The sequence below is a fragment of the Oncorhynchus gorbuscha genome, linkage group LG16 (assembly GCF_021184085.1).
Source record: "Oncorhynchus gorbuscha isolate QuinsamMale2020 ecotype Even-year linkage group LG16, OgorEven_v1.0, whole genome shotgun sequence".
Lineage (NCBI taxonomy): Eukaryota > Metazoa > Chordata > Actinopteri > Salmoniformes > Salmonidae > Oncorhynchus > Oncorhynchus gorbuscha.
The window spans coordinates 13409785-13427860 of record NC_060188.1 but is presented as its reverse complement, the minus strand read 5'-3'; the positions used below and the strand labels follow the sequence as shown (position 1 = coordinate 13427860).

Sequence of the window (18076 nt, the reverse complement as noted above, 5' to 3'; positions counted from 1 at the left end):
ATTTACATTTACATTTAAGTCATTTAGCAGACGCTCTTATCCAGAGACTTACAAATTGGTGCATTCACCTTATGACATCCAGTGGAACAGCCACTTTACAATAATCTAAATATTTTAAGGGGGGAGGGGGGTGAGAAGGATTACTTTATCCTATCCTAAGTATTCCTTAAAGAGGTGGGGTTTCAGGTGTCTCCGGAAGGTGGTGATTGACTCCGCTGTCCTGGCGTCGTGAGGGAGTTTGTTCCACCATTGGGGAGCCAGAGCAGCGAACAGTTTTGACTGGGCTGAGCGGGAACTGTACTTCCTCAGTGGTAGGGAGACGAGCAGGCCAGAGGTACCCTCCAAGCTCGTCATCAAGCTCGAGACCCTGGGCCTCGACCCCGCCCTGTGCAACTGGGTACTGGACTTCCTGACGGGCCGCCCCCAGGCGGTGAGGGTAGGCAACAACATCTCCTCCCCGCTGATCCTCAACACGGGGGCCCCACAAGGGTGCGTTCTGAGCCCTCTCCTGTACTCCCTGTTCACCCACGACTGTGTGGCCACGCACGCCTCCAACTCATTCATCAAGTTTGCGGACGACACAACAGTGGTAGGCTTGATTACCAACAACGACGAGACGGCCTACAGGGAGGAGGTGAGGGCCCTCGGAGTGTGGTGTCAGGAAAATAACCTCACACTCAACGTCAACAAAACTAAGGAGATGATTGTGGACTTCAGGAAACAGCAGAGGGAACTCCCCCCTATCCACATCGATGGAACAGTAGTGGAGAGGGTAGCTAGTTTTAAGTTCCTCGGCATACACATCACAGACAAACTGAATTGGTCCACTCACACTGACAGCGTCGTGAAGAAGGCTCAGCAGCGCCTATTCAAGCTCAGGAGGCTGAAGAAATTCGGCTTGTCACCAAAAGCACTCACAAACTTCTACAGATGCACAATCGAGAGCATCCTGGCGGGCTGTATCACCGCCTGGTATGGCAACTGCTCCGCCCTCAACCGTAAGGCTCTCCAGAGGGTAGTGAGGACTGCACAACACATCACCGGGGGCAAACTACCTGCCCTCCAGGACACCTACACCACCCGTTGTTACAGGAAGGCCATAAAGATCATCAAGGACATCAACCACCCGAACCACTGCCTGTTCACCCCGCTATCATCCAGAAGGTGAGGTCAGTACATGTGCATCAAAGCTGGGACCGAGAGACTGAAAAACAGCTTCTATCTCAAGGCCATCAGACTGTTAAACAGCCACCACTAACATTGAGTGGCTGCTGCCAACACACTGTCATTGACACTGACCCAACTCCAGCCATTTTAATAATGGGAATTGATGGGAAATGATGTAAATATATCACTAGCCACTTTAAACAATGCTACCTTATATAATGTTACTTACCCTACATTATTCATCTCATATGCATATGTATATACTGTACTCTACATCATCGACTGCATCCTTATGTAATACATGTATCACTAGCCACTTTAACTATGCCACTTTGTTTACTTTGTCTACACACTCATCTCATATGTATATACTGTACTCGATACCATCTACTGTATGCTGCTCTGTACCATCACTCATTCATATATCCTTATGTACATATTCCTTATCCCCTTACACTGTGTATAAGACAGTAGTTTTGGAATTGTTAGTTAGATTACTTGTTGGTTATCACTGCATTGTCGGAACTAGAAGCACAAGCATTTCGCTACACTCGCATTAACATCTGCTAACCATGTGTATGTGACAAATAAAATTTGATTTGATTTGATTTAATGAGTTTATTTCAATTTAATGATTCCCTTATATGAACCTTAACTCAGTAAAATTGTTGCATGTTGTTTATATATATTTTTTCAGTGTAAATAGTTGAACTCTATTGTTACACAGTTGTATTTATTCATCACATTCATACATGACCATGGTTCAATCAGAAAAAAATGATATAAGCTATGAATTGAAACTACACACCCTACTTTAACACTAGTGCTGTAACAAAAACGACTGACAGTACTAATAAATAGTAATAGTCAATATAATACAAATTGTCATTCTAAATATAATATAACCTAGTAATTCATATGTATGTTGTCCTCATGCAACAGAGGGATAACAGCAACACTTAAAACCATAGACATGATGTGAACAGATTATTCGATTATTCTCTGCTTCAATTCTGCATTCTGACACCAGTGCTTGTTCTCCAAATATTAGAAACATATATCTTCTCGTTCACTTTACCTCCCTCTCTTACAAATTCCCTGACCTGTTATTCCCTCTCTCCTTTCCTACACCCTTCTTGTTACTGTCCCTCTTTCTTCCGGATCCAACAGAAGGATTTACTGCCAACCCAGAAACAAGGCAGAATCTTCTCTTTGAGGTCAGTTTTGAACTTGTGTATCAGTCGCACCGCCTTCTCCGCCTCCCCTTCTCCTTCCACGATGAAGAACTTGATGATGCCAGCGGGCTGGTCCAGGTATATGCTCATGGTGTTGCACAAAGGGAGCCCGACCTCCACGTTCTCCCCGTTGTGCCAGACTTGGTAGCAGGAGCCGGCCCAGCCCGCACCCCATGAGATTTCGTTCTCCCCCAGCCCACATGGCCCTTCCTTCCGGCCCATGCTCTCGTACACTGCCCCAATCACCACCCAGCCGCCATAGTCCACCTCCCAGTACCCTCTCTGCCCCAACAGACCCTCCTTACATAGCACCTGCACAGAGTAGAGAGTGGATAGTAGAAAGGGTAGATTAGAGATGTCTTAGAGCCAGGCATGCACTGATGGCATGTCCAAAATGGTGGGCACACTTTAGTTACACAATGGCACTATGATGTGTGCACTGTAACTGAGGATGGCAGACCAACCTGTGGCGAATGCTCATATCTCTCCGGTCTCATGGGGTATGGACACACCTCCTCTGACATACGCGACACCTTGAGGTTGCTCTCGGATATCCACAGCAGCTTCTGGGCCGTTTTGTCATCCAGGGAGAGGGGGATCCAGTCTGAGGGGAGAAAGAGAAACGATGGGGTAAAGAGAGAGGAATTGAGTTGAGTGGTTGGATGAATATGGATGAGAAGAAGGGGTCGGAGAACAGATAAGGTCAGATGAGTACTGTGATATTATTAAGATATGTACAATCTCTTGTGTGTAGGCCGTGAAGCGGATATACTGTAAGCCAGGTCATAATTGTGCATTTCAACATTGTATAGGCTGTGGGAAAGCAGGATTTGGCATCAAATGCATTACAGAGAGTGAGGCCCAAAGTGATAAAGAGCCAATTACATGGCCTTACATTTCATGAGGTCAGCCCTGGTGGTGGGATCATGAATATTGGGCTCGTACACCGGCGGCACCTCTGTTATGTGGAGAGAGATAAAGTGTGAAATCCATTAAAGGTATACTGATGAGATAATCCAGTTTGAATTACACCACCGGTCTAATGTAATTCCTGGGATGCCATTGTTAGTCAGGATTTACAAAGGCTTTTCAGTACTTATACATGCAGTATTACAGAAATCATACCTGCAGGAGCTGCCTGGGATTTTCTTCCTACAGAAAAAATGCAAAAATGAATTATCTTTTCCAAGTAGAACATTATCTTGTGTCAGATTGTTGTTATGTATTTATTCACTGTGCATTTGCAGAGGTTGTGCTAGTTGCAGTTTGTAGAGGTTGTGCTATGTGCAGTTTGTAGAGGTTGTGCTAGTTGCAGCTACTGACCATGATTCCTTCTCTCCCTTCCTTCTCTTCATCTCTCCTTTCCTTGCTTCTATCTCCCTGCTCCTGTCACTCTCTGCCTTCATCCCCCTCCCTCCCACTATTTGCCTTTATGCCATATATCACTTTGGAGAGTGTGTGCTATTCGGAGTCTTTTTTCTTAGCACTGATTAATGTAGTTTACCCAACCAGCCCAGGTTTGGGTTACGGCTCTACATCCTCTAAGGACACACATCACAGCCACTGACACCAGGGGTCAGGCCGTTATAAGATTACAAGTTGTGTGTGATGGACATTATTTCACGCCACTGACAGCATGTTTGTCTCTGCTGCTGAAGTACTCTAGATGTTGTTTAATCTCTGGTTCTCCCTCCTGTCCATTCATTTGTCATCCCACTTTCTCAGAAAACTGGGTGCTATTGCTGTTTCCACTCAGACTGTCACCGTCCGTCAGTCTCCTTTCGTCTATGGGTGAAATTAGCTCAAATTATTTGTTTTTTACAGGGTCATCCATCTCATTTCAGCTCATCTCTCATTCTCACCTATCAGACTTAATCTGTTTTAATTGCCTCAACAAGGTTCACATTAAAGTCCCTTGATATACAGGGGCTTGCGAATACCCCCCCCTTTGTATTTTTCCTATTTTGTTGCCTTACAACCTGGAATAAAAATAGATTTTTACGGGGTTTGTATCATTTGATTTACATAACATACTACTTTGAAGATGCAAAATATTTTTTCTTGTGAAACAAACAAGAAATAACACAAAAAAACTGAAAACTTGAGCGTGCCTAACTATTCGCCCTCCCCCAAGTCAATACTTTGTAGAGCCACCTTTTGCAGCAATTACAGCTGCATGTCTCTTGGGTATGTCTCTATAAGCTTGGCACATCTAGTCACTGGGATTTTTGCCCATTCTTCAAGAATGAACTGCTCCAACTCCTTCAAGTTGGATGGGTTCTGCTGGTGTACAGCAATCTTTAAATCATACCACAGATTCTCTCTTTTTTTTTTTTTTTTGTGAATTTTTTACCCCTTTTTCTCCCCAATTTCGTGGTATCCAATTGTTAGTAGCTACTATCTTGTCTCATCGCTACAACTCCCGTACGGGCTCGGGAGAGACGAAGGTTGAAAGTCATGCGTTACACAACCCAACCAAGCCGCACTGCTTCTTAATACAGCACGCATCCAACCCGGAAGCCAGCCGCACCAATGTGTCGGAGGAAACACCGTGCACCTGGCAACCTTGGTTAGCGCGCACTGCGCCCGGCCCGCCACAGGAGTCGCTGGTGCGAGATCAGACAAGGATATCCCTACCGGCCAAACCCTCCCTAACCCAGAGGCCAATTGTGCGTCGCCCCACGGACCTCCCGGTCGCGGCCGGTTACGACAGAGCCTGGGCGCGAACCCAGAGTCTCTTCTGGCACAGCTGGCGCTGCAGTACAGCGCTCTTCACCACTGCGCCACCAGGGAGGCCCATACCACAGATTCTCAATTGGATTGAGGTCTGGGCTTTGACTAGGCCATTCCAAGACATTAAATGGTTCCCCTTAAACCACTTGAGTGTTGCTTTAGCAGTATGCTTGGGGTCATTGTCCTGCTGGAAGGTGAATCTCCATCCCAATCTCAAGTCTCTGGAAGACTGAAACAGGTTTCCCTCAAGAATTTCCCTGTATTTAGAACCATCCTTCAATTCTGACCAGTTTCCCAGTCCCTGCCGATGAAAAACATGATGCTGCCACCACCATGCTTCACTGTGGGGATGGTATTCTTGGGGTGATGGGAGGTGTTGAGTTTGCGCCAGACATAGCATTTTCCTTGATGGCCAAAAAGCTACATTTTAGTCTCATCTGACCAGCGTACCTTCTTCCATATGTTTGGGGAGTCTCCCACTTGCCTTTTGGCTTATTTATTTCTTTAAGCAATGACATTTTTCTGGACACTCTTCCGTAAAGCCCAGCTTTGTGTAGTGTACGGCTTAAAGTGGTCGTATAGACAGATACTTCAATATCCGCTGTGGAGCTTTGCAGCTCCTTGAGGGTTATCTTTGGTCTCTTTGTTGCCTCTCTGATTAATGCCCTCCTTGTCTGGTCTGTGAGTTTTGGTGGGCGGCCCTCTCTTGGTAGGTTTGTTGTGGTGCCATATTCCTTCAATTTTTTAATAATGGATTTAATGGTGCTCTGTGGGATGTTCAAAGTTTCAGATATTTTTTTATAATCCAACCCTGATCTGTACTTTTCCACAACTTTGTCCCTGAACTGTTTGGAGAGCTCCTTGTTCTTCATGGTGCCACTTGCTTGGTGGTGTCCCTTGCTTAGTGATGTTGCAGACTCTGGGGCTTTTCGGAACAGGTGTATATATTCTGAGATCATGTGACACTTAGATTGCCCACATGTGGACTTTATTTAATTAAATATGTGACTTCTGAAGGTAATTGGTTGCACTAGATCTTATTTAGTGGCTCCATAGCAAAGGGGGTGAATACATATGCAAACACCACTTTTCCGTTAAAAAAAAAAATTCAAACCAGTTATTTTTTTCATTTCACTTCACCAATTTGGACTATTTTGTGTATGTCCATTACGTGAAATCCAAATAAAAATCCATTTAAATTACAGGTTGTAATGCAACAAAATAGGAAAAACACCAAGGGGGGTGAATACACTTGCAAGGCACTGTACCTCTTTGACATGCCAGCGGTTGACAGTTTGGTCATCAGGTATATGCTTGATTTGCGGTAAATGGTTTGTTTTCTTAGATAACTCATTGCAAAATGTCAATGAAACAGGAAAGCAGAAGTTGTTGCAAATGTGGTCCAAAGTTATGCTAAATGTGGCTTTTCTTGTGATACCTTGTGGTGGCTTACAATTCAAGGGTGTTCTCAGATACTTGAGTCCTGTTCTTCATTTATTTCAAGTTCCCTGGGTTTTGTTGACTCTTACTTTTCATCTATCAGTATCTCTCAAGGGATCCATTCACACACAAATTCATGTTATCTGTACCAGGGCTCAGAAGAAGTCAACCATAGGTTTGAAAATGCACCGACTGGGGTAAAGGTTTGTTGACATGTCAAATCAAATCAAATTTTATTTGTAACATGCGCCGAATACTGCAGGTGTAGTAGACCTTACCGTGAAATGCTTAATTACAAGCCCTTAACCAACAATGCAGTTCAAGAAATAGAGTTAAGAAAATATTTACTAAAAAAACTATAGTTAAAAAAATATATAATAATTTGAATCAAAAAGTAACACGAAACTTACATAACAATAACAGGGCTATATACAGGGGGTACTGGTAACGAGTCAATGTGGGGGGTACAGGTTGGTCGAGGTAATTTGTAAAGTGACTGTGCATAGATAATAAACAGCGAGTAGCAGCAGTATAAAACAAAGGGATGGTGTCAATGTAAATTGTCCGGGTGGCCATTTGATTAATTGTTCAGCAGTGTTATAGCTTAGGTGTAAAAGTGTAAAAGCTGTTAAGAAGCTTTTTGGTCCTAGACTTGGCGCTCCGATACCACTTGCTGTGCGGTAGCAGAGAAATCAGTTTATGACTTGGGTGACTGGAGTCTTTGACAATTTTATGGCCTTCCTCTGACACCGCCATGTATATATTTCCTGGATGTCAGGAAGCTTGGCCCCCTACCTTCTGTAGCGCCTTACGGTCAGATGCCGAGCAGTTGCCATACCAGGCGGTGATGCAACCCATCAGGATGCTCTCGATGATGCAGCTGTAGAACTTTTTTTTTAGGATCTGGGATCCCATGACAAATTTTTCATTCTCCTGAGGGGGAAACGGTGTTGTCATGCCCTCTTCACAACTGCCTTGATGTGTTTAGACCATGACCAGGAACTTGAAACTCTCGATCTGCTCCACTTCAGCCCGTCGATGTTAACGGGGGCCTGTTCGGCCCTCCTTTTCCTATAGTCCACGATCAGCTCCTTTGTCTTGCTCACATTGAGGGAGAGGGTGTTGTCCTGACACCACACTGCCAGGTCTCCTCCTCCCTATAGACTGTCTCATTGTTGGGGGCGGCCCGTCAGGAAGTCCAGGATCCAGTTGCAGAAGGAGGTGTTTAGTCCCAGGGTCCTCAGCTTAGTGATGAACTTTGTGGGCACTATGGTGTTGAATGCTGAGCTGTTGTCAATGAACAACATTCTCACATAGGTGTTCCATTTGTCCAGGTGAGAAAGGGCAGTGTGGAGTGCGATTGAGCTTGCGTCATCTGTGGATCTGTTGGGGTGGTATGTGGATTGGAGTGGGTCTAGGGTTTCAGACATGATGGTGTTGATGTGAGTGCTACGTGGCGTGAGTGCTACCAACGTGAGTGCTACGTGGCGGTAATCATTTAGGCAGGTTACCTTCGCTTTCTTGGGTACAGGGACTATGGTGGTCTGTTTGAAACTTGTAGGTATTACAGACTCCGTCAGGGAGAGGTTTAAAATGTCAGTGAAGACACTTGCCAGTTGGTCCGCGCATGCTCTGAGTACACGTCCTGGTAATCCATCTGGCCCTGAGGTTTGTGAATGTTGACCTGTTTAAAAGTCTTGCTCACATCGGCTACGGAGAGCGTGATTACAGTCGTCTGGAACAGCGCTCTCATGCATGCTTCAGTGTTGCTTGCCTCGAAGCGAGCATAAAAGTCCTGTATTGACACTTTGCCTGTTTGATGATCCGTCTGAGGGCATAGGCGGATTTGTTAAGTGGCTTGATTGAACCATTGTTTGTGGTAAAAGTGTTGGGATTGGTAAGAATTTCGAGCCTTCTTTTTGTAGTGTGGTCATTGAACAGTTTTATGCAGTAATATTGCTGTGATTTGACTGTTTTATACAGTAATAGTGTGGTGATTGGTCAAATTTGCAACCCCTCGTATAATATGCAGAATCGCAGAATTCCAAAATCCTGGAGGGACTGATATGGGTATTTTCTCCTTTACATAACACACACGTGCACACATAGGATACCGATACGCACGTGTACCCCTACACACCCACCCACGTGAGAACTAGGTACAAAGTGAGCGTTTCCATTTATTTTCTACATCCATTGCGATGCCAAAGTGCTCTCAAATGCCCTAAACACGTGTTTGAGGATGTCGCTAGATAGCAAGCTTTCAGTGATGGAGGGGATAGCAGAGAGGGTGTGTGATATGTCTTAATGACTTGAGGACGGCTCACCTCTCACAGTTCTGGGCGACTTTAACCTCCCCACGTCTACCTTTGACTCATTCCTCTCTGCCTCCTTCTTTCCACTCCTCTCCTCTTTTGACCTCACCCTCTCACCTTCCCCCCCTACTCAAAAGGCAGGCAATACGCTCGACCTCATCTTTACTAGATGCTGTTTTTCCACTAACCTCATTGCAACTCCCCTCCAAGTCTCCGACCACTACCTTGTATCCTTTTCCCTCTCGCTCTCATCCAACACTTCCCACACTGCCCCTACTCGGATGGTATCGCGCCGTCCCAACCTTCGCTCTCTCTCCCCCGCTACTCTCTCCTCTTCCATCCTATCATCTCTTCCCTCTGCTCAAACCTTCTCCAACCTATCTCCTGATTCTGCCTCCTCAACCCTCCTCTCCTCCCTTTCTGCATCCTTTGACTCTCTATGTCCCCTATCTTCCAGGCCGGCTCGGTCCTCCCCTCCCGCTCCGTGGCTTGACGACTCATTGCGAGCTCACAGAACAGGGCTCCGAGCAGCCGAGCGGAAATGGAGGAAAACTTGGCATCCTTTCACTCCCTCCTCTCTACATTTTCCTCCTCTGTCTCTGCTGCTAAAGCCACTTTCTACCACTCTAAATTCCAAGCATCTGCCTCTAACCCTAGGAAGCTCTTTGCCACCTTCTCCTCCCTCCTGAATCCTCCTCCCCTCCCCCCATCCTCCCTCTCTGCAGATGACTTCGTCAACCATTTTGAAAAGAAGGTTGACGACATCCGATCCTCGTTTGCTAAGTCAAACGACACCGCTGGTTCTGCTCACAGTGCCCTACCCTGTGCTCTGACCTCTTTCTCCCTCTCTCTCCAGATGAAATCTCGCGTCTTGTGACGGCCGGCCGCCCAACAACCTGCCCGCTTGACCCTATCCCCTCCTCTCTTCTCCAGACCATTTCCGGAGACCTTCTCCCTTACCTCACCTCGCTCATCAACTTATCCCTGACCGCTGGCTACGTCCCTTCCGTCTTCAAGAGAGCGAGAGTTGCACCCCTTCTGAAAAAACCTACACTCGATCCCTCCGATGTCAACAACTACAGACCAGTATCCCTTCTTTCTTTTCTCTCCAAAACTCTTGAACGTGCCGTCCTTGGTCAGCTCTCCCGCTATCTCTCTCAGAATGACCTTCTTGATCCAAATCAGTCAGGTTTCAAGACTAGTCATTCAACTGAGACTGCTCTTCTCTGTATCACGGAGGCGCTCCGCACCGCTAAAGCTAACTCTCTCTCCTCTGCTCTCATCCTTCTAGACCTATCGGCTGCCTTCGATACTGTGAACCATCAGATCCTCCTCTCCACCCTCTCCGAGTTGGGCATCTCCGGCGTGGCCCACGCTTGGATTGCGTCCTACCTGACAGGTCGCTCCTACCAGGTGGCGTGGCGAGAATCTGTCTCCTCACCATGCGCTCTCACCACTGGTGTCCCCCAGGGCTCTGTTCTAGGCCCTCTCCTATTCTCGCTATACACCAAGTCACTTGGCTCTGTCATAACCTCACATGGTCTCTCCTATCATTGCTATGCAGACGACACACAATTAATCTTCTCCTTTCCCCTTCTGATGACCAGGTGGTGAATCGCATCTCTGCATGTCTGGCAGACATATCAGTGTGGATGACGGATCACCACCTCAAGCTGAACTTCGGCAAGACGGAGCTGCTCTTCCTCCCGGGAAGGACTGCCCGTTCCATGATCTCGCCATCACGGTTGACAACTCCATTGTGTCCTCCTCCCAGAGCGCTAAGAACCTTGGCGTGATCCTGGACAACACCCTGTCGTTCTCAACTAACATCAAGGCGGTGGCCCGTTCCTGTAGGTTCATGCTCTACAACATCCGCAGAGTACGACCCTGCCTCACACAGGAAGCGGCGCAGGTCCTAATCCAGGCACTTGTCATCTCCCGTCTGGATTACTGCAACTCGCTGTTGGCTGGGCTCCCTGCCTGTGCCATTAAACCCCTACAACTCATCCAGAACGCCGCAGCCCGTCTAGTGTTCAACCTTCCCAAGTTCTCTCACGTCACCCCGCTCCTCCGCTCTCTCCACTGGCTTCCAGTTGAAGCTCGCATCCGCTACAAGACCATGGTGCTTGCCTACGGAGCTGTGAGGGGAACGGCACCTCAGTACCTCCAGGCTCTGATCAGGCCCTACACCCAAATAAGGGCACTGCGTTCATCCACCTCTGGCCTGCTCGCCTCCCTACCACTGAGGAAGTACAGTTCCCGCTCAGCCCAGTCAAAACTGTTCGCTGCTCTGGCTCCCCAATGGTGGAACAAACTCCCTCACGACGCCAGGACAGCGGAGTCAATCACCACCTTCCGGAGACACCTGAAACCCCACCTCTTTAAGGAATACCTAGGATAGGATAAAGTAATCCTTCTCACCCCCCTTAAAATATGTAGATGCACTATTGTAAAGTGGCTGTTCCACTGGATGTCATAAGGTGAATGCACCAATTTGTAAGTCGCTCTGGATAAGAGCGTCTGCTAAATGACTTAAATGTAAATGTAAATGTTAATGGTTCTTCCTGACAGTCTGCACCATTGCAGGAAGCCAGGGCCTTTGTTAACACCAATGGATTACTTTGTAGAGGACAGGTGGTCTACTGGTCATTGATCACGGTGGCCCTGCCAACACATTCCTGGAATGATTGGCCAGTCTGTCCTTTTAGCCCAGCTCTTTTGCGCAGGACAGTCCATGCTGGCACCTGTCTGAGGGAAACCTAACTCTCCAGCTTTCGCGATGTGTCTGCCCAGTGGCGGAGAGGGAGCCGACAGGATGATGAGAAAAATGTGAGCTTGTTACAACATCAGCAGAGGCCAAGCGAAACTGGGAGGATGAGCAAAGGAAGAATAAGGCTGAGAACCTCACTGTCTTCCTTGCTTGAAGCATGTGTACCACAGAAGCTGCCACATTACTGTATGCCCAGTTTAGAGGTTATGATGTATTTCAACAATTTCCCATCGTGGTTGGCTGAACTCTGATCCACTGGTCTTTCCAATAAAGCTTCCATGTTTGTGACTTACACTCCACTGTATGTGTCCTGAAGACTGAACAGCTGCACACTGCCCCAAAGAGATTTAAATGACTTTGACAGAAAGGCATGCATATAATGTATACTCTGCTGAACAACAAGTAGAAGTAATGATCAGGGAGGACAGAAAGAGAGAAGGACATCTGATCTCTGGAGTCGGGACGTGGGCAGCAGGAAGGAAAGGGGTTGATGACAGGTCACTTAATCCGTCATCCCTCCCCATACTCTCCCGGAATCCTCCCTTATAGGGACAGAGCGATGGGAGAGGGAGGGACACAGAGAAAGATAGCAAGAGTCGGCTAATGGGATAACCAAGGATAGTTAGTAGATGGCAAAAGTAAGACATTGATGGAGGGTATCACCAAGGTATTTAGGAGAATCATTGCGAGGGTAGAGAGATTTAAATATACATTTTAAAGAGGGGATGGGCAATTGGTGGCTCCCCCCCAAAATGTAATAAGCCTTACTGTTGCAAGTTAGAATAGCAGAATACACAAGGTGCAATTTTGAAATTTGGTTGTGCATCAGCAGTTTGTCTCTTGTTATGTCAGACACTGATAGTCACTCAATCAGCAAAACATTTGTATATTGGCAAATTAGTCTAGCGGGGGGAATATGAGTGGGCTCTGGCTCCCCTGTGGAGGATAAGCCCAGCCAGATACCCTGCTGCTCTCAGTGGGGTCAGATTGACAGATGGATAAACAGATACTCAGAGAGATTGATGAGTTGACACAGAGATAGAGACATTTAAAGAAAGAGGAAACAGGTGGATGAATGTTCAGGCACATAGAGACAGTGGCAGAAAATGACAAACAAGGGAGGTTGCTACCTCAGGTCAAACATACGGGTCAAATGCATTGGAGTCCATTGAACCATAAATCTAATTGTGAAATCATAGGATTGAATTGGCAGGGGAAGGATTGGAATGGAAGTCCAACAGTATTGGAAACAACATTTGAATAGATTTCTTCTGATCTTGGAAAAGTTTGTCCATTTAACCAACATTTGTCAATTTGTAGAGATGTTTTTGAAGATGAGTATGATTTTTATTCACAGTAACAACGACATTCAGGACATATGATAGGTGTGCTGCGGATGGACAGAAGCTGATCGCAGAATGAAATGAAGACTCCTCCCTGGTAATTGGAGGAAAGCCAGTCGGCCATGTTGAGGACATCTGTAGATGCCTTTCAGAGGGCAGGACGATGACCCTCTGACATGGTAGAAAAGAAGCTGCTTATGTGGGTGCTCGTCGGTGGTCTGCGCAACCCCCCTGGAAGAGATGGAGCTCTCTGCCCGGATCGGGTTCGGGAACAGCGGGATCTCCACTGATAGGGAGATCACGAGATGTGACGGAGAGAGGTGAAGGGAGCTGGCCAAAGCTCAGAACCATCCCTTTGCCCTCTGTTATGAAGTGTCTAAAAAAAACTTGCTGTGTTCCATGCTGATAATGAAATGGAGATGGATGGAAAAAGCATGGACAGAAATATGTGCAAACCAACAGGATGATACATGACAGCATTCTTGAAGAAAAAGGAGAAAGTCATTGGGAGGTTCTCAACATGAGATGAAATGTGATGGACTCCAATTAGAGGTCTTCACTGGTCTAAAAAGTTGGACCAGGACCAGAATGGACCCAAGGACAACTCGACCTAGACCCAACCCGTACCCTAACTGTTATGAGTGACAAAAAAATCTGTTTGTCAGCCAAGTTGTTCTTCTGGTTAACAAATAGGTCTTTACAGTATATGTTGGCTAGGCCTTCTATAAGTCAATAAATTATCCTTATTAGCGTGAAATAAATATGCTAGAGGCTATGCAGAGCCGTGGCTGGGTCCGATCAAACAGGACCCAACCTGGACCTGAGGGACAAGTTAGAATATCAGGCCCTGGTCCGAAATCGGGTATATCGGGTCCACCTGGACCCATGAAGACCTAGCTCCAATTGACTTTGTAATAATCAATGTTTAGCAGTACATTGTCATGAAAAGCAATGCAACTGTCTAAATTTAAATCTGGCAATCTGAAGAAATAGAATTCTTCATGAGTCAGAAGTGAAGCAACTTTCACAGAATCAAACAGCCATGAATAAAACGTAGTGTCTCACAGCCAGGTACTTGAGTTACTGTCCATGACTTCACACTTCATTACCATGGGAGCCAGAGGATGGCAGTGATATGGAGTGATGGGACATTGAGGCCACACTGGGCTGGATACATCAAATCAAATCAAATGTATTTGTCACATACACATGGTTAGAAGATGTTAATGATGTTAATGCGAGTGTAGCAAAATGCTACATGTGAAGGGTCCATAGCAGGGTTGGATGGACAGAGGGATATATGGAGAAGCACAGAGTGGAAACTGGAGAGGGAGAAAGAGGATGAGAAATATAGAAAAAGAAGTGGACGGAATCCTTGGCAGTATTCAGAGAGGTTAGTTTCATGGAGCAAAGTGACAGACAGAGATGAGATGTGAGACCTGACATGGCCAACGGGCCAATGAGGCTGTGTGAGAGCTGACTGCTGAAGAATGGATTTGATCCTGTGGGAACATTGTAGTCTGGAGAGGTGATGTCAGAAGAGGGGGAAACAGTTTGATGAGCTGATTGATGAGATGGGGGAGAGATTTGGAAGCAAGACAGGCGGAGAGAGGTACTTGGCAAAGTGGGCCTGTCAAAGGAACATGATAGAGCGTGTAACTAACTGGTGGTCAATAAACAACATGTTATCAACATCATACATAATAAATAATAATAATAAACACCCAGTGATGAGCACTGTCTGTCTGTCTGTCTGTCTGTCTGTCTGTCTGTCTGTCTGTCTGTCTGTCTGTCTGTCTGTCTGTCTGTCTGTCTGTCTGTCTGTCTGTCTGTCTGTCTGTCTGTCTGTCTGTCTGTCTGTCTGTCTGTCTGTCTGTCTGTCTGTCTGTCTGTCTGTCTGTCTGTCTGTCTGTCTGTCTGTCTGTCTGTCTGTCTGTCTGTCTGTCTGTCTGTCTGTCTGTCTGTCTGTCTGTCTGTCTGTCTGTCTGTCTGTACATTTTTGTCTGTCTGTCTCTCTCCTTAGCTAGCCTTATAATAAAGTCCATATGCCAAAACAGTAGTTAACACTTAAGATTCCATGTAGCTTAACCGTAACTGAACAACACTCTTATAAAAGTGAACCTGCACAGAAATGCTACTGTGAGAAGTAGGGTGTGAATATCAGAGCACACACAGTAGCCTACATATAGACTCCACCATGCCCCATAGCCTACATATAGACTCCACCATGCCCCATAGCCTACATATAGACTCCACCATGCCCCATAGCCTACATATAGACTCCACCATGCCCCATAGCCTACATATAGACTCCACCATGCCCCATAGCCTACATATAGACTCCACCATGCCCCATAGCCTACATATAGACTCCACCATGCCCCATAGCCTACATATAGACTCCACCATGCCCCATAGCCTACATATAGACTCCACCATGCCCCATAGCCTACATATAGACTCCAGCATGCCCCATAGCCTACATATAGACTCCAGCATGCCCCATAGCCTACATATAGACTCCCGCATGCCCCATACACCAGTGCTAAAATGTGTGTTTGAGTATGACACAGTGAAATGGCTGTTGGTTCCTTTGTTAACTTAAAACAATTAAATTATTAAATTTATTATTATTATTATTATTATTATTAAATTCAATTAAATTATTAAATTAAATTAAGAAACGACTCGTTTCTTAATCCTGCGGACCAGAAAAGCCTGGAGGCACTGGCCTTTTGCAACTGAGGTTGTCCGGAAAAACAGCACTGGCATCATTGCACAATACGACACTGGACTTACTCCACATGTAAGTTTGTAGTTTTCACATGTAGTTTTCAGTGAGAGGAAGGCATAGGAACACGAATAACTTGATTTTCAGAAATATATCAGCCACAACAATCCTAATTTCCCTATTCACTATTATAAAAATGACTCAATGGTAATTAAATGTTTTCCTATTTATTATTTAGTTGAGTTACTGACAAACTACAATGAATCATTTGAGACAAAACAATACAAGGTCAATAAAGTAAAACAATCCAAAATGATTCATTATTTGCCTGGTGTTTGATAAAGTAAAACAATTTATAACACAACAAAACACAAAACATGTATTCATGAGAATGTGATTATTAAATATGAATGCTAATTTCTGATAATGTGAAATATATGTTAAAAATGGTCATTTCTATCATTTATTGTGGAATCCAATAAAATGTTATATTCATGTAATACTGATTGAATGATTATTACATTTGCTTTAAAAATCTGTTCAACTGAGGAGGATAGGGTTTTGGTCCCTTTTCAATTACACAATGTATTAACACATGCAAGCTTATAGAGTAGATCATGAACCCTTACCTGCTTTCTTTGGCACAGGCATGATTTCGTTACTGCTTGGAGCGTAGTTTGGCAATGGCATGGTACCCTATGGTCTTCAGCAGAGATAGTGGCTGATCCTCTCTCCATGAACACTTTTATTTCCTCAGGGAGAATGGGGGGGGTGGCGGGTCAGGGCAGGAGGTGCCCAGGTTGGGAGATGAGGGGTGTCTGGTGAAGTTTAGTTGGATGTAAGGGGTTACCGAAGGGTTGGTCCTGTCATCTGAAACTTCTGCAAACCTAGTGAACCTTTCTAGAGCGCAAAAAAACACAAGCAAACACACACTGTACAGTATGTCACAAACACTATCCTCCTTTTACATACAGTACCAGTCAAAGGTTTGGACACACCTACTCATCGAAGGGTTATTCTTAATTTGTACTATTTTCTACATTGTATAATAATAGTGAAGACATCAAAACTATAAAATAACACATATTGAATCATGTAGTAACCCAAAAAATCCAAATATATTTGAGATTTTAGACTCTTCAAAGTAGCCACCCTTTGCCTTGATGACAGCTTTGCACACTCTTGGCATTCTGGGGCGGCAGGGTAGCCTAGTGGTTAGAGCGTTGAACTAATAACCGAAAGGTTGCAAGTTCATATCCCCGAGCTGACATGGTACAAATCTGTCGTTCTGCCCCTGAACAGGTAGTTAACCCACTGTTCCTAGGCCATCAATGAAAATAAGAATTTGTTCTTAAATTACTTGCCTAGAAAAATAAAATTATCTCAACCAGCTTCACTTGGAATGCTTTTCAAACAGTCTTTAAGGAGTTCCCACATATGTTGAGCACTTGTTGGCTGCTGTTCCTTCACTCTACAGTCCAACCCAAACCATCCCAATTGGGTGGAGGTCGGGTGATTGTGGAGGCCAGGTCATCTGATCCTTCTTAGTCAATGACCCAAATGGGATGGCGTATCGCTGCAGAAAACTGTGGTAGCCATGCTGGTTAAGTGTGCCTTGAATTCCAAATAAATCACAGACAGTGTCAACATTAAAGCACCATCACACCTCCTCCTCCATGCTTCATGGTGGGAACCACACATGGATATCATCTGTTCACCTACTCTGCGTCTCACAAAGACACAGCGGTTGGAGCCACAAATCTCAAATTTGGACTCATCAGACCAAAGGACAGATTTCCACTGGTCTAATGTCCATTGCTCATGTTTCTTGGCCCAAGTAAGTCTCTTCTTATTATTGGTGTCCTTTAGTCGTGGTTTCTTTGCAGCAATTCGACCATGAAGGCCTGATTCACACAGTCTCCTCTGAACAGTTGATGTTGAGATGTGTCTGTTACTTATTTATTTGGGCTGCAATCTGTGGCTGGTAACTCTAGTGGTGTGGGGGCTGTGCTTTGGCAAAGTGGGTGGGGTTATATCCTTCCTGTTTGGCCCTGTCCGGGGGTGTCCTCAGATGGGGCCACAGTGTCTCCTGACCCCTCCTGTCTTAGCCTCCAGTATTTATGCTGCAGTAGTTTGTGTCGTGGGGCTAGGGTCAGTTTGTTATATCTGGAGTACTTCTCCTGTCCTATTCTGTGTCCTGTGTGAATCTAAGTGTGCGTTCTCTAATTCTCTCCTTCTTTCTTTCTCTCTCTCTCGGAGGACCTTAGCCCTAGGACCATGCCCCAGGACTACCTGACATGATGACTCCTTGCTGTCCCCAGTCCACCTGGCCATGCTGCTGC

General features: G+C 45.6%; 1 protein-coding gene across 1 annotated transcript; it reads right to left on the bottom strand.

Moving 5' to 3' along the window:
* Positions 1-1770: 1770 nt before the first annotated feature.
* On the bottom strand, positions 1771-16498 carry LOC123998657 (tripartite motif-containing protein 16-like). Its single transcript, XM_046303733.1, has 5 exons — positions 16364-16498; positions 3528-3554; positions 3298-3360; positions 2867-3006; positions 1771-2714 (listed from the first exon to the last, which is right to left on the bottom strand). The coding sequence occupies exons 1-5, from the start codon at positions 16422-16424 to the stop codon at positions 2307-2309; spliced, it is 699 nt and encodes a 232-aa protein (XP_046159689.1). The 5' UTR covers positions 16425-16498; the 3' UTR covers positions 1771-2306.
* Positions 16499-18076: the final 1578 nt, after the last annotated feature.